General features: G+C 45.9%; 1 protein-coding gene across 1 annotated transcript in view; it reads right to left on the bottom strand.

Annotated features, from left to right (window-relative positions):
* Positions 1–255: 255 nt before the first annotated feature.
* Positions 256–13,296, bottom strand: part of ITFG1 (integrin alpha FG-GAP repeat containing 1) — a 136,768-nt gene continuing 123,727 nt past the window's right edge. The window contains exons 17-18 of the mRNA XM_066636751.1: positions 9,549–9,666; positions 256–1,454 (exon numbers count right to left, since the gene is read on the bottom strand). Coding sequence (XP_066492848.1) covers positions 1,395–1,454; positions 9,549–9,666 — 178 coding nt within the window. The 3' untranslated portion in view covers positions 256–1,394. The remainder of the gene's footprint in view (positions 1,455–9,548; positions 9,667–13,296) is intronic.

Genomic DNA, 13,296 nt, shown 5'->3' with positions numbered 1-13,296 from the left:
GGCCAGGTTTGGGCACCTCTGGAGTAGATACTAGGCTTGACTGACCAGGGGGTTGACTGACAGTATAGAGCAACATCAAGTGTTCCTGTGTATCCCCTCTCATCTCATATTTTCATTTTGATCCTATAATACTTCAGTGTCTACACTGCAAGATCAAGCCAGCATTGGGTGGAAGAGGACGTACAGGCCACACACAGTAATGTCATGTTGGAAAAGAAGTACTCTTTCATTCAACACTTGTGAACAAAGCCAATGTACATAATAGACACCATTTATTAGAAATGCAGGTTAACAGTTTTCAAATCATAAATGAACATTTAAAGGAACATCTTATTACATAATATGTTTCCAGCAGAATTTGTTTAATAAAAGAGCCCACTGACCAATCTGCATTTTGAAAAATGGTGAACTTGGTTGGGATTCTCTTTGCTCATACCACACTTAAAAAAATTTTGGTACTGTGCAACTAGATAGCCACAGGCAATATTACATGAAAAATGTATCACAACATAATCCAGCCCTTAATCTTAAATACATTTGGAAAGACACAAACGCCCACCTTTCCTTAGCGAATTCTCTCTCTGCTCTTCCTTAATAATGTCATTTAGTTTCGTGGTAAAATGTTTTCATGATTTAAATTTTAGTATAAATTACATGATTATCACCAGTAAGACTAAGTCATGCATGATTCTTCCCTGTTTTGGAAGGCATAATTTAAAATATAATTTGAATTATATACTTGCATCTCAAATATTAATATATCAATAGACACTTTTGATTAGCTCTCACTAGTTGGCTGTTTACTTCTCCTGGTTTAAAACTTTTCCTTTCCCTTGGTGGAATGCAAGGATTAATATAAAGGATTAATATAAAGACAGAGCAATCCTGGCTGCTTTATATCAAACAATCTAGAGTACAGCCAGAGCAACATGAGATGCCTTGCTACACCTGACAATGTTCTGGAGAGCAATTATAAAAATGCAATTCAGTTTTGGTGAACGTATAAGTGGCAGAACTTATTCAAGTGGCACTAAAAGGCTTTTGCTCACCGAAAATGTACTTTTTAAGTTTTAACTGCAATTTCAGAAGACATTGCGCAGAAAAGAGTGAGGGTCTGTAAAATCAATGGAATGCATGCAGTACAATCTCTTACTAAAACATGATTTACACCTTTCTTAAATAAAGAGAAGACAAATATCAATATATACAACCAGTTACTGAAAAGTCATGTGAGACAGGTCTGATTTTAATGCTTTCCAAAATAAATTAAAAACAATGCAACATTTACAAATAGCACAGCAACAATATCCTTGTCCTTTGGCCCACGGAGTGGAATGCAGTTCTTCGGATCAAGCAATGTGCAGCAGCTCCTTCATCGGGATTTTAAGGCATATTCACATGGCGTCAAAGTGGAAGCGGTGGGCTTCTTGTCTTTTCTCTCTGTCATCTGCTTTCTGGAAAACAAAGATGGAGTATTTCAGCAAAGAACAAAAATGAACTGTGTGCACCCTGACTTGCGACTACTGAAGCTATCAAGACTCACAAGGGCTAGCTTGTCAGGGCTTGCCTCAACAATTAGTATGTAAAACAGGTACCATTTCAGAGGAGCAGTTCCGCTCAGAAATGGCTGCTAAAATTAATTATTAACTCTTCTTAATAACTTTGGGCCAGTCTATTAAATGTTTTGTAAAAAAGCAATATTGCTTAGTTAGTTAACGCAAAACTATTTCTAGGTGTACAATTATTTGACATAATTTGGACTGCAAGAAGAATCTTCTCTGCAATTTTGATTCAAAAAATATTCTCCTCCAAATAGCATTCAAAAATGCCAAAATTCACACATAACAAATGGCTCAGATTGTCACTATGCATATAGCGTGACTCAGAATAATTAGAACTCTGTTCCATGTGTCTGAAAATAAAAAGCAGTAAACACACTCTTAGGAAAGCCTGATGAAATATTTGTGAGTGTAGCAAATGTGGGTGTATGACTGACGCTTGCACATTCTGAACAAAGCAGGAAGTGTAGTTTAGCCTCTGACTAGGTGCAGATGTGTCTTTAATAATAATAATAACAACTAGGTATTTATATAGCGCCTTTCTGGTCATTGGATTACTCCTCTGACTTTATTCAAGGCGGTTTACATAGGCAGGTATTTCTAAATCCCTCAAGGGGATTTTTACAATCATAGAGGTTCTCTCTTTCAAGAACCAACCACATTTCAGAATGGATCTTCCTGGTTTGGTCTCACTTCTGGTCTCCAGTTTTCCCACGCAGGCTGACAAGCAGCTCCATCTCTCACATGGAGGGCAGCCAAGATGCTTCTTGCTCACACCAAGAGCAGGTGGAATCACTCAGCTAGGCTTGTCAGCTGCTTCAAGGTCTCACCATTCTCAGCTGTTCAGGGAGCTGCCAGTGTCTTTGAACTGGTGACCTTCTGATGTTATCTTCGGGCTAATGGGAGGCTTTACCCTCTAGACCAGACCTCCTGCCCTTTACCTGTAGCCTGTCATCTTTCCCTGGGCCATTCTCTGTCCAGTTCCTAAACCTGACTAACACATAGCTTCCTATGATTTACTAGACAAGCAGAAACTAGCATCTGTAACCAACGATAAGTCTGAGGCATGCAGGAACACAACTGGAGTTGTCACTGCATTATCATAAGGTGGTTTGTGAGTTGTGAAACCTCACCTGCCTCACCCTTATCTGACAAGCTATTCTTGCTTTTTGAGGATGCTGCAGTGGGACTTCATGTTGAATTGACTGTGCCCTTTGGAATTCTGCTGTCAGGACTTTATCTTTCTGGGAAAACAGTGCTACTTTAAGGTGTTATCACCCTCTGGCTTCATGGCAGTGACATGCTCATGGCACCAAGGCTCTGACATGTCTCAGTAAATAAAAGCAGCCAGTGATACATTTCCTCTCCCCATCCATGCTGAGCAAATTCACAGTGCATAATTTGTTCCCGTCCTCCACCACTTCTCCCTCCCTGCCTTTGCTCCTTGCAAATAGTCATTCCGAGCCAGTCGTATTCTCTCTCTTGCATGGCATTTTGAAAAGGTTAGCTATAAGACACTTTCATTTCATGAAACAGTCTGAAAAACAAATAGAACCCAATTTGTCTGGAATATTTTCTGCTGTATCACAACATATGCACCCAGAAATTTTTTTTTTTAATTAACCCATTTCCATTTGATCCCTGTTGAATATATACAACGTTGGGTAGAGATGACTTAAACTGTGGTTAACTGGAGTGGGTTTTTATAGCAGCAATTTTCAACTGGTGTGCTGCAAAACATCTGCTGCAAAACAGGTGTGCCTCTGGAGTTTGGAGCGCAGCAGGGGATGTACTATCATCCTCCAGACCAGAAAATGGAAGGGGACCTTGAAATGAGGAAACAGATCAGGGAGGTGACAAGGAGGGACAGGGTTGTAATCATGGGGGACTTCAATTGTCCTCATATTGACTGGGTCAGTTTGTGTTCTGGTCACGAACAGGAGACCAGATTCCTTGACATGTTAAATGACTGTGCCTTAGAGCAGCTAGTCATGGAGCCCACCAGAGGACAGGTGACTCTGGATTTAATATTGTGCGGTACGCAGGACCTGGTTAGAGATATAAATGTTACTAAGCTGTTGGGGAACAGTGATCATGCTGCAATCCGTTTTGACATGCATGTCGGGGGAAGAATACCGGACAATTCTCTCACAAAAACCCTTGACTTCCGACGAGCGGACTTCCCTCAAATGAGGAGGCTGGTTAGAAGGAGGCTGAAAGGGAAGGTAAAAAGAGTCCAGTCTCTACAGAGAGCATGGAGGTTGCTCAAATCAACAGTAATAGAAGCCCAGTGGAAGTGTATACCGCAAAGGAAGAAGGGCTCCGCTATGTCCAGGAGGGTGACTGCATGGCTAACCAGTCAAGTTAGAGAGGCCATAAAGGGCAAGGAAGCTTCCTTCCGTAAATGGAAGTCTTGCCCTAATGAGGAGAATAAAAAGGAACATAAACTGTGGCAAAAGAAATGTAAGAAGGTGATACGGGAGGCCAAGCGAGACTATGAGGAACGCATGGCCGGCAACATTAAGGGGAATAATAAAAGCTTCTTCAAATATGTTAGAAGCAGGAAACCCGCCAGAGAAACGGTTGGCCCTCTGCATGGTGAAGGAGGAAAAGGGGAGATAAACGGAAACTTAGAGATGGCAGAAAATTTAAATGAGTTCTTTGCATCTGTCTTCACGGCAGAAGACCTCGGGCAGATACCGCTGCCCGAACGGCCCCTCCTGACCAAGGAATTAAGTCAGATAGAGGTTAAAAGAGAAGATGTTTCAGACCTCATTGATAAATTAAAGATCAATAAGTCACCGGGCCCTGATGGCATCCACCCAAGGGTTATTAAGGAATTGAAGAATGAAGTTGCTGATCTCTTGACTAAAATATGCAACTTGTCCCTCAAAACGGCCACGGTGCCAGAGGATTGGAGGATAGCAAATGTCACGCTGATCTTTAAAAACGGAAAGAGGGGGGACCCGGGAAACTATAGGCCAGTCAGCCTAACATCTATACTGGGTAAGATGGTGGAATGCCTCATCAAAGATAGAATCTCAAAACACATAGACAAACAAGCCTTGCTGAGGGAGAATCAGCATGGTTTCTGTAAGGGTAAGTCTTGCCTTACAAACCTTTTGAAAAGGTCAACAGGCATGTGGATGCAGGAGAACCCGTGGACATTATATATCTGGACTTTCAGAAGGCATTTGACACGGTCCCTCACCAAAGGTTACTGATAAAACTCCAGTCAGGGAATTAGAGGGCAGGTCTTCTCCTGGATTGAGAACTGGCTGAAGACCAGGAAACAGAGAGTGGGTGTCAATGGGCAATTTTCACAATGGAGAGAGGCGAAAAGCGGTGTGCCCCAAGGATCTGTCCTGGGACCGGTACTCTTCAACCTCTTCATAAATGACCTGGAGACAGGGTTGAGCAGTGAGGTGGCTAAGTTTGCAGACAACACCAAACTTTTCTGAGTGGTGAAGACCAGAAGTGATTGTGAGGAACTCCAGAAAGATCTCTTCAGACTGGCAGAATGGGCAGCAAAATGGCAGATGCGCTTCAATGTCAGTAAGTGTAAAGTCATGCACATTGGGGCAAAAAAATCAAAACTTCGCATTTAGGCTAATGGGTTCAGAGCTATCTGTGACAGATCAGGAGAGAGATCTTGGGGTGGTGGTGGACAGGTCGATGAAAGTGTCGACCCAATGTGCAGTGGCAGTAAAGAAGGCCAATTCTATGCTTGGGATCATTAGAAATGGTATTGAGAACAAAATGGCTCATATTATGCCATTGTACAAATCGATGGTAAGGCCACACCTGGAGTATTGTGTCCAGTTCTGGTTGCCGCATCTCAAAAAGGATATAGCGGAAATGGAAAGGTGCAAAAGAGGGCAACTAAGATGATTGCTGGGTTAGGGCACCTTCCTTATGAGGAAAGGCTACAGCGTTTGGGCCTCTTCAGCCTAGAAAAGAGACGCCTGAGGGGGGACATGATTGAGACATACAAAATTATGCATGGGAAGGATAAAGTGGATAGAGAGATGCTCTTTACACCAGGGGTGCTCACACTTTTTTGGTTCAAGAGCTACTTTGAAACCCAGCAAGGCCCAGAGATCTACCCTCCGAGGGGGCAACTTGGGGGTGATGAGAAGTGGGGTGACTCCATGTGTGGGGCCACGGGGAGGGGTTGGGGAGCCCTCCAGGAGAGCAACTTGGGGGGGTGATGGGAAGTGGGGGGACACCAGGTGTGGGGCCAGGGGAGCGGCTGGGGAGCCCTCCAGGGGGCAACTTGGGGGGGTGATGGGAAGTGGGGGGACACTAGGTGTGGGGCCAGGGGAGCGGCTGGGGAGTCCTCCAGGGGGGCAACTTGGGGGCAGCCCCACACCCTCTTCCCTGCCCACCTTCCCTCCGCCCCGAGGCGCCTGCTCAGCTCACCCTCTGGGAGCAGAAAAAATTCTCCGAGGGCGCTGCAGGGCCGATCCCAGCCTCAGGAGGAAGGCGGCAACGTGAGGCAGCGCAGCCCAGCCGCGCTTCCTCCTGGGCTCCCCTTACCTGTCCCCAGGGAGGGGGTCTCGGCGGCGCCTCTGGCGGCGCTCTTTCCCGCCCCTTTCATTGATTGAGGCCCTGCTGTCCCCCTTGCCCGGCTTCCCAGTGGGGAGGACCCCCAGGCGGCCGAGCCACGTGGCTGCTGCTCACCTGGCCTGCCCGCAGCGCCAGCTGCACCGCCACCTCCATGCACTCCTTCCAGGGGTCGCCTCCCCCGGCAGCCTCCTGCTCCCCGCCAGGCTTCATGGCAGCTGCTTCTTGGCCAGAGCAAACTCGCCTCTGCAGGCGGGCGGCGCGGCTCTCTCTGCGCTGCAACTTTCTCGGAGCTGCTGCTGCTGGAAGTGGAGAAGGAAGCTGTGTCCCCGGGAGGAGGCATCCCTCCGCTGTGGCAGCGGGCTCCCTGCTGCTCCGCTTCCCAGCCCTGGCAGCGGCTGAACCATGGAGACCCGGACTGACGCTGCAAGCCCTGCTCGGCACCGCCTCCCTGGCCGGAGTGACGGCGCTCTCCACCCATCCGGGCCACGCGCCGAGCTCGCCCGGGCTGGCACGGCCCTGAAGCAGGCTGTGTGCTGACAGGGCTGCAGGAAGAGCCTCGCTTCTGTCGCTCACGCCCTCCTGCAGAGCTGCCTCCTCCCAAGTGGCAGCAGGATCTGGCCCCCCTTCCTGCAAAGCAGCCCCAATCCCACCCCTGCTCATCGGAGATGCGGCTTCCTGACCTGCTAGAAAGAACTTCACAACCACTTGGAGGGAGTAGACAAGAATAGCCCCTTTTCTACTGCTGGGGGACACATGTCTCTGCAAGAACAATCAGGCATGCTGGAATGCGCACAATGGCCCAAGTTGTGTGCTCGGGTATTGCACGCCAAGCCTCCCGTCCGCCATGTTGAAAGGGGCGGAAAAGAGCCCCAGAGCTTCCCGATTGGCCCGCCATCGCATCCGGGACACTCGGCGGCGCCGGGCCAATCAGGAAGCTCCGGGGCTCTTTCCCACCCCTTTCAACATGGCAGACGGGAGGCTCGGCACACGATTGACCGGATTTTGCTTGGCGATCGACCGGTCGATCGTGATCGACGTCTTGAGCACGCCTGCTTTACACTATCACATAACACCAGAAGCAGGGGACATCCACTAAAATTGAGTGTTGGGAGAGTTAGGACAGACAAAAGAAAATATTTCCTTACTCAGCATGTGGTTGGTCTGTGGAACTCCTTGCCACAGGATGTGGTGACGGCATCTGGCCTGGATGCCTTTAAAAGGGGATTGGACAAGTTTCTGGAGGAAAAATCCATTATGGGGTACAAGCCATGATGTGTATGCACAACCTCCTGATTTTAGAAATGGGCTATGTCAGAATGCCAGGTGCAAGGGAGGGCACCAGGATGAGGTCTCCTGTTATCTGGTGTGCTCCCTGGGGCATTTGGTGGGCCGCTGTGAGATACAGGAAGCTGGACTAGATGGGCCTATGGCCTGATCCAGTGGGGCTGTTCTTATGTTCTTATGAAAACCACTGAAAAACATTTCTGGGTTCTGTGGCTCTGTTTCTAGGGTAACTGTCTGCAGTAACAAATTGTCTCCCTTCCTCCGCTGGCAGAGCACATTCGCTCTTCCGGCAGAGGAAGAGAGACAGATAATTCATTCCTACAGACAGTTGTCCTAGAAACAGAGCCACAGATCTTTAAAGAATCTCTTGGAAGTTGGAAGTGACACCACAAGAAACGACCCTAGAGAAGACCGTAGATGTCAGCATACCATGAGAACCATTGAAAATCACTGTTTTATAGCAATGTTTTGGTTTTTGTCACTGTCCAGTTGGTACCATTTTAGAGCTTAAGGGGTGAGACGTATCTCCAAATGGCAAAAGTGTAGTTGGGTTAACTTGCCTCTGTATGCTAAGTTGAGAACAAAAGTGACATCCTGAGCATCAAAGTACCCTTTTTTCTTTTTTCTTTTTTGCAGACTTGGTTTCTGTTATTTGGAGTTAACATTGTGCAAGTGTTCATGACAATAGCCCTACTAATTTTCCAAGTGTGTGCAAAAGATTTCTAGACATTTAACTATGTTCCTTTGTTTCATAAATACCGACAGCGAGTTTAAAAAATGCAATAATTTTGACAGTTGTGATTATGGCTTGGCTAGGCAGCAGTACTTATTTGCTACCCTGCTGGTGGGGCTGTTAACTGAATGGACAGCCATGTGAAAAATTGGGGCAACCTTTTCTTTGTGGTATGAAAGAAGCCTCTCAAACGGCTTCTGTGGATCAATGCATTTCTATAGAGTAAAACAGTCTGTTTTCCTCATGATGAAATATTGCAGTTTGGAAGCCTGTCAATAAAGAAGCCAGCAAGAGTTCCTAATTCAGGGAAGAAATTTCACTGTATTTCATTCCACTTGAAAAACGGAAAGGATGGTTTAAATTTCATTCATCTCCAGAACTACACTGTGCTGGGTGCCTTTCAGTAAACTGTAGGCAGAGCAGGACATTCAGGTACAAATACTTCTAACTTTGACAAATCTTTAAGAAAATTTTAACTCTTATATTTTTCCCACTGGGGCCTTGTCTACATATGTGGCAAATATGGAGTGGCAGAATATATGGGACAGTTCTGAACTCTGCACACGTCTTCTTAATCTTGAACTGAGAACTGTGGGATATTCTCAGTGTCACTGATCAAGTTCCTCCTTGTGGGGAATGTATTGTCTGTTAACCAGTACATGTCGTCTTGAACCACTCCCACAAAAGTACCTAATGCAGAGGGAGTACCTTTCTTGTTAAGAATAAAGCATAATGCATAACACGTGGCACAGGGCCCTCTTTATTCAAGGATTCGGCATCCACAGATTTCAATAACTGTAAGTGCCAAGACCGCAACTGGAGGGCCGCACAGGACCTCCCGGATGCAACTTTTAAGTGCCTTGCAGTCACGTCTGAGAGGCACACTGAAGCCTCAGACATGACTGGAAGGCACTTCTGGTTTGCCGGGTGCCCCACCTGCAGATTTTATTATCCATGGAAATCTGTATCCATGGGAGGTCTAGGAACGGATCTCCCCAATGGATAACAAGGGCCCACTGTATTCTATACCACTGTCCTATGTTCCAGCACAGGGGCCATAAAACGTAAGTATGAAGATGCCTTATAACAAATCAGACAACTGACAGTTAGTCCAGTACTTTCCACTCTGATCTCCAAAAAGGCAGAAATTTTTCCCAGCCCTGTAACACAAGATCTGTCCCCTGGAGATGTTGGCGATTGAACCCAGGATCTTCTGTATGCTCCACCATGAAGCAACCACACACCAGCATCAACTCTCAGTTTTTTTTTGGGGGGGGGGGGGACTTACTGGAAATCATGTTTAGAAATAAAAATTTCCCAAAGTGAATGATTTTTTTAAAAAAATGCAGTCAGATCATTTGAATTTGTGGTTAAGACAAATATTTCCAACTAATTAAGCTTACCTTCTCTTGCCAGTGTAATATGCCAATTATTGCCAGGATGAAGACGCAGACCCCAATTAGGGCGATAGCTGTGAGCAGTACGATGTTACTTGGTGTCAAGTACAGTTTGGCGCTCCAGCTGTGGGGGAAGAGGAGAATCCAAGAAAATGTCACCACTCTTGCTTGTGGAACTGCTAACAAGATATTGCACAGAAATTGTGGAGAGCAGACTGATATTTTTTTTAAAGCAGATGCACAGGGTAGTTAGAAGAGAACAGTGCATGAAGGTGCATGTCCCACCTATTAAATGGGAGCTATCATCACCCTTCTGGAAGGAGGCACCAGTTCCCAGACCAGCCAATTCTAGAAGCTTTTTTGAGATTGCTCTGTGCAGGTAGAGCCCATTAATGCGCCTGCACAGAGACAAAAAAAAAAAAAAAAAAAGGACAAAACTGTCATCTCTCTGCTGCACAGCATGGCAGATTTGTCATGTCAGAGCAACATTTTGACTTGCTGTTGCAAAGTTAATGCTCTCTTTTAAAAAGTGACACCTTGACACAGTGAAGGATTTGGGCAGAAAAGGACAATCTTCTTGCTGTCCTGTAGCTTTTTGCGCAGAAAAAAGTCTGCTTGCTTTAGCACTGAACTGGATCTGTGGTAGAAAGTGGTACAAATATCGAGAGGTTGCTGGACGCATTTCTCTAGCTCTGTTTTTAACACGGCTTTTTGATGTATGGAAATTCACACTGCAATAAAGCTGCCTTCAAAGGCTGCAGCGGATAATAATATTGGTTCTATGTACCAAAATAGAACAATGGCAATCCTTTCCTTCATCTTTACAAATGTCACTCTTCAGGCTACACAGTTATGCTTCAAGTTTCTATGGTTGCAGATGCATCTATCTCACTCACAGCATTCTAAAGATTGAATAGGCAAGGCTTTCCTATTGCAAACATGACTAAAATGGAGACTGAAGTTTGGTATCCAGGAAGCCTACTATAGGAAAAATATACACACAAATTCTTTAATAATCTTTTAGAGGGGGAAATACAATATTCTACAGGTTCTATAAAGGTTATCGTGGTGGGAGTTTAATTGCCTGGCAAATGGCTCTACTGATTATTGAAAGTTCACATACAGTCTGTCAATACACAGCTCCAAGACAGCATTTAGCCCATCATGTGTCATCTTGCCATTCTCTCAGAGCACCAGCTGCTTGGTATTGATTCGACTTGGAGCTCATTTTGCTGAAATGCATTAACTGCCCCATTTGCAGAGAGAGGGTTCAACTCAAGCAGGTGGAAAATAATGCCCCATAATAAATATGCCATTCAGGAGATCACTATAAGCCCATTCTCTGAAGTCTTCATCTATCCTGTAGTTAAGCCCTTTTCTTGTGGGGGGAGCACAAAGGAGTTGAGAAAAACTATCTGTTTTTGTAAGTTCTTCCCTAGGTTTGGAAAGGAAGAATTAGGTCTGCAAAATGATAGCTTCAGAATGAAGTATTTGTACTGTATGTTGCTTTAGAGTCTTAGACTAAGGCAAAAAGCCCCAAAGACTCAAACATTAGCCCTCCTCCACATTTTTTTTTTGCACAAAGCCACACATTTGCTTCCATCCCTGTGCTGATGGGGCAAGGGAACAAGACGTGAAATCCTGCCTCTCTCCTTAGATCAGCCCCATGACCAAGGCCAAAGGACTCCACTGCCACTACAAGGACAAAACCAGGCATAGCGATAGAGAGAGACTCCACTCTCAGCAGCCTCCTTTCCACTTACACGGCGTATTCCCCCTCCCCACATCTGGCCAGTAGCCAAAGGTCAAAGAGGACTGGGACAAGACTGTCTGATTTCAATCAACCACAGGCAGGTAGAGCATTAAAATTAGGAAAACAGTTTGGGCAGTGCCCAGGTGCAGATCTTAGCAAAAATATAAGCAGGCATAAGACAACTTCAAAGTAAAATTATCTCCTAATGTATCTTAGTTCACTGGTTACTATCTATACTTGCTCAGGGTCTTAGCTTTCCAAATACTACTACATCTCCCCAACCTCACAGGTGCGGGTGAGAATTTCACTTAACACATTTTCTGAGGGAACTAAGCTAGAACACATGCAAGCATCCTTGGGCTTGACCATAAGAAACCTAGGTTTGATTATGTCACTGGTCCACTCCACTGGATAGGTTACAACTAGCTGAGCAGCCTCCTCTGTCTTCTGATCAGGTGGACTCAAATGTCCAATCAATTAGCATATACCAATCTCAGTAGGTGGGCCAGCTAGGATCTATTGTTCTTGGGGAAACCAGACAAAAATGACATGGAATGCACATAATGTCCTGTCCGATCAGCCGCCATGCTCTTTCTACACTAGTACTGATTTCAAAGTGTCTCAATGGGGTGGGGGTGGGGAGAAGAGGCAGTGAAGTATGCTCAGTCACCACAATTCCATACCTGAGTCATTTTAGAGAGCATATTTACCATCTTCCTCTCACTTAAGGAGCTCAATTCAAATTATACTCTTCTCTGGCTTTCTGATTTGCCCAGGGAAACCTCATTTATTTCATGGATCATAGCTGAACAGGAATGGAAAGCTCTGTACACTTGATGGTGCTACTCTGAGTAATAAGTCTGTTTCTGAAATTCAACCTATCTCGTTTTGGTTGATTTACTTAGGACAAACACCAACACTTTTTGGTACAGAGAAATAAAAAAAAACCTGCACCTTTCTCCGTTCACCTGGATTTCAGTGTATGCAAGGGTAGCCTGCTGCAGTAATGTAAATTCATTACCAGAACTACCAATACCAGGGACTGATCACTTATAATTGGATTGGACTCACACAGATGGGTGACACCAAATGAAACTGATAAGCGACAAACAATTAAGAGATGAGAAATAATGCTCCACTGAGGTGCTGAGGTAAGACCATCTCTCTGTGGCAGTTCATTCACACATGAATATCACCACCTGACACTTGCAGACATTAGGCAATGGTCATGCAATAAATGAACCAGAGTAATGAGACTGACAGTGCAATCCTTACTTCCACTGGAACAGGCAGGCCGACCTGTAGGAATCCAGCACAAATTTCGAGCTCTCTGAGGCTCAGACTGAGGCAAGGGTAAACTTTTCCCCTTAACCTGGGGGGAGCTGCCACAACCCCAATGGGGCTACTCCGATCTGCGCCACCTAAATCGGTGGTGCAAATCTGAGCAGCCTGGAGCTGACCCGGGTGTTTGGAAATGGGAGCCCAACCTCCTGCTCCCCACCTGCCCCCAGAAATGCCCGTCTGGCCCCAAACGCCTCCCTCCCATGCCCCCCACATCGGCCAAGTTTGGCTGGCACAACCGTACCGTGCTCCAAGGCTTGCGTTGGCATGCCAGCCTATCTACCCCAAGAGTGGTACGAAAGTGCTTTACAGCACTTTCATGACACTCTTTGGCCAGTGCAAGGGACCTGCCCCAGCCAAAGGGGCACTCTGAATTGTGCCAAGGGCCCAATCCTACCCAGTTTTCCAGGGCTGGTGCAGTTCTACCAAAATGGGGCATGTACTGCATCATGTGGTGGTGGGCAGTCACAGAGGCCTCCTCAAGGCCTCCTCCTCCTCTTCCTGCACTGTGGTTGCACTGGTGCTGGAAATTTGGATAGGATTGGGTCCTGAAGCAGCCCATTTATATCATGCTGATGTTCTTTCAGAAGTCGAAAAAATCAGGCTTCTCCAGTGTTGGCAAGAGAATAATACTGAAGAAGAGATGCAAGTGTCAACCAT

The sequence above is a fragment of the Tiliqua scincoides genome, chromosome 9 (assembly GCF_035046505.1).
Source record: "Tiliqua scincoides isolate rTilSci1 chromosome 9, rTilSci1.hap2, whole genome shotgun sequence".
Taxonomy (NCBI): domain Eukaryota; kingdom Metazoa; phylum Chordata; class Lepidosauria; order Squamata; family Scincidae; genus Tiliqua; species Tiliqua scincoides.
This window is presented reverse-complemented; position numbering and strand designations above follow the sequence as displayed.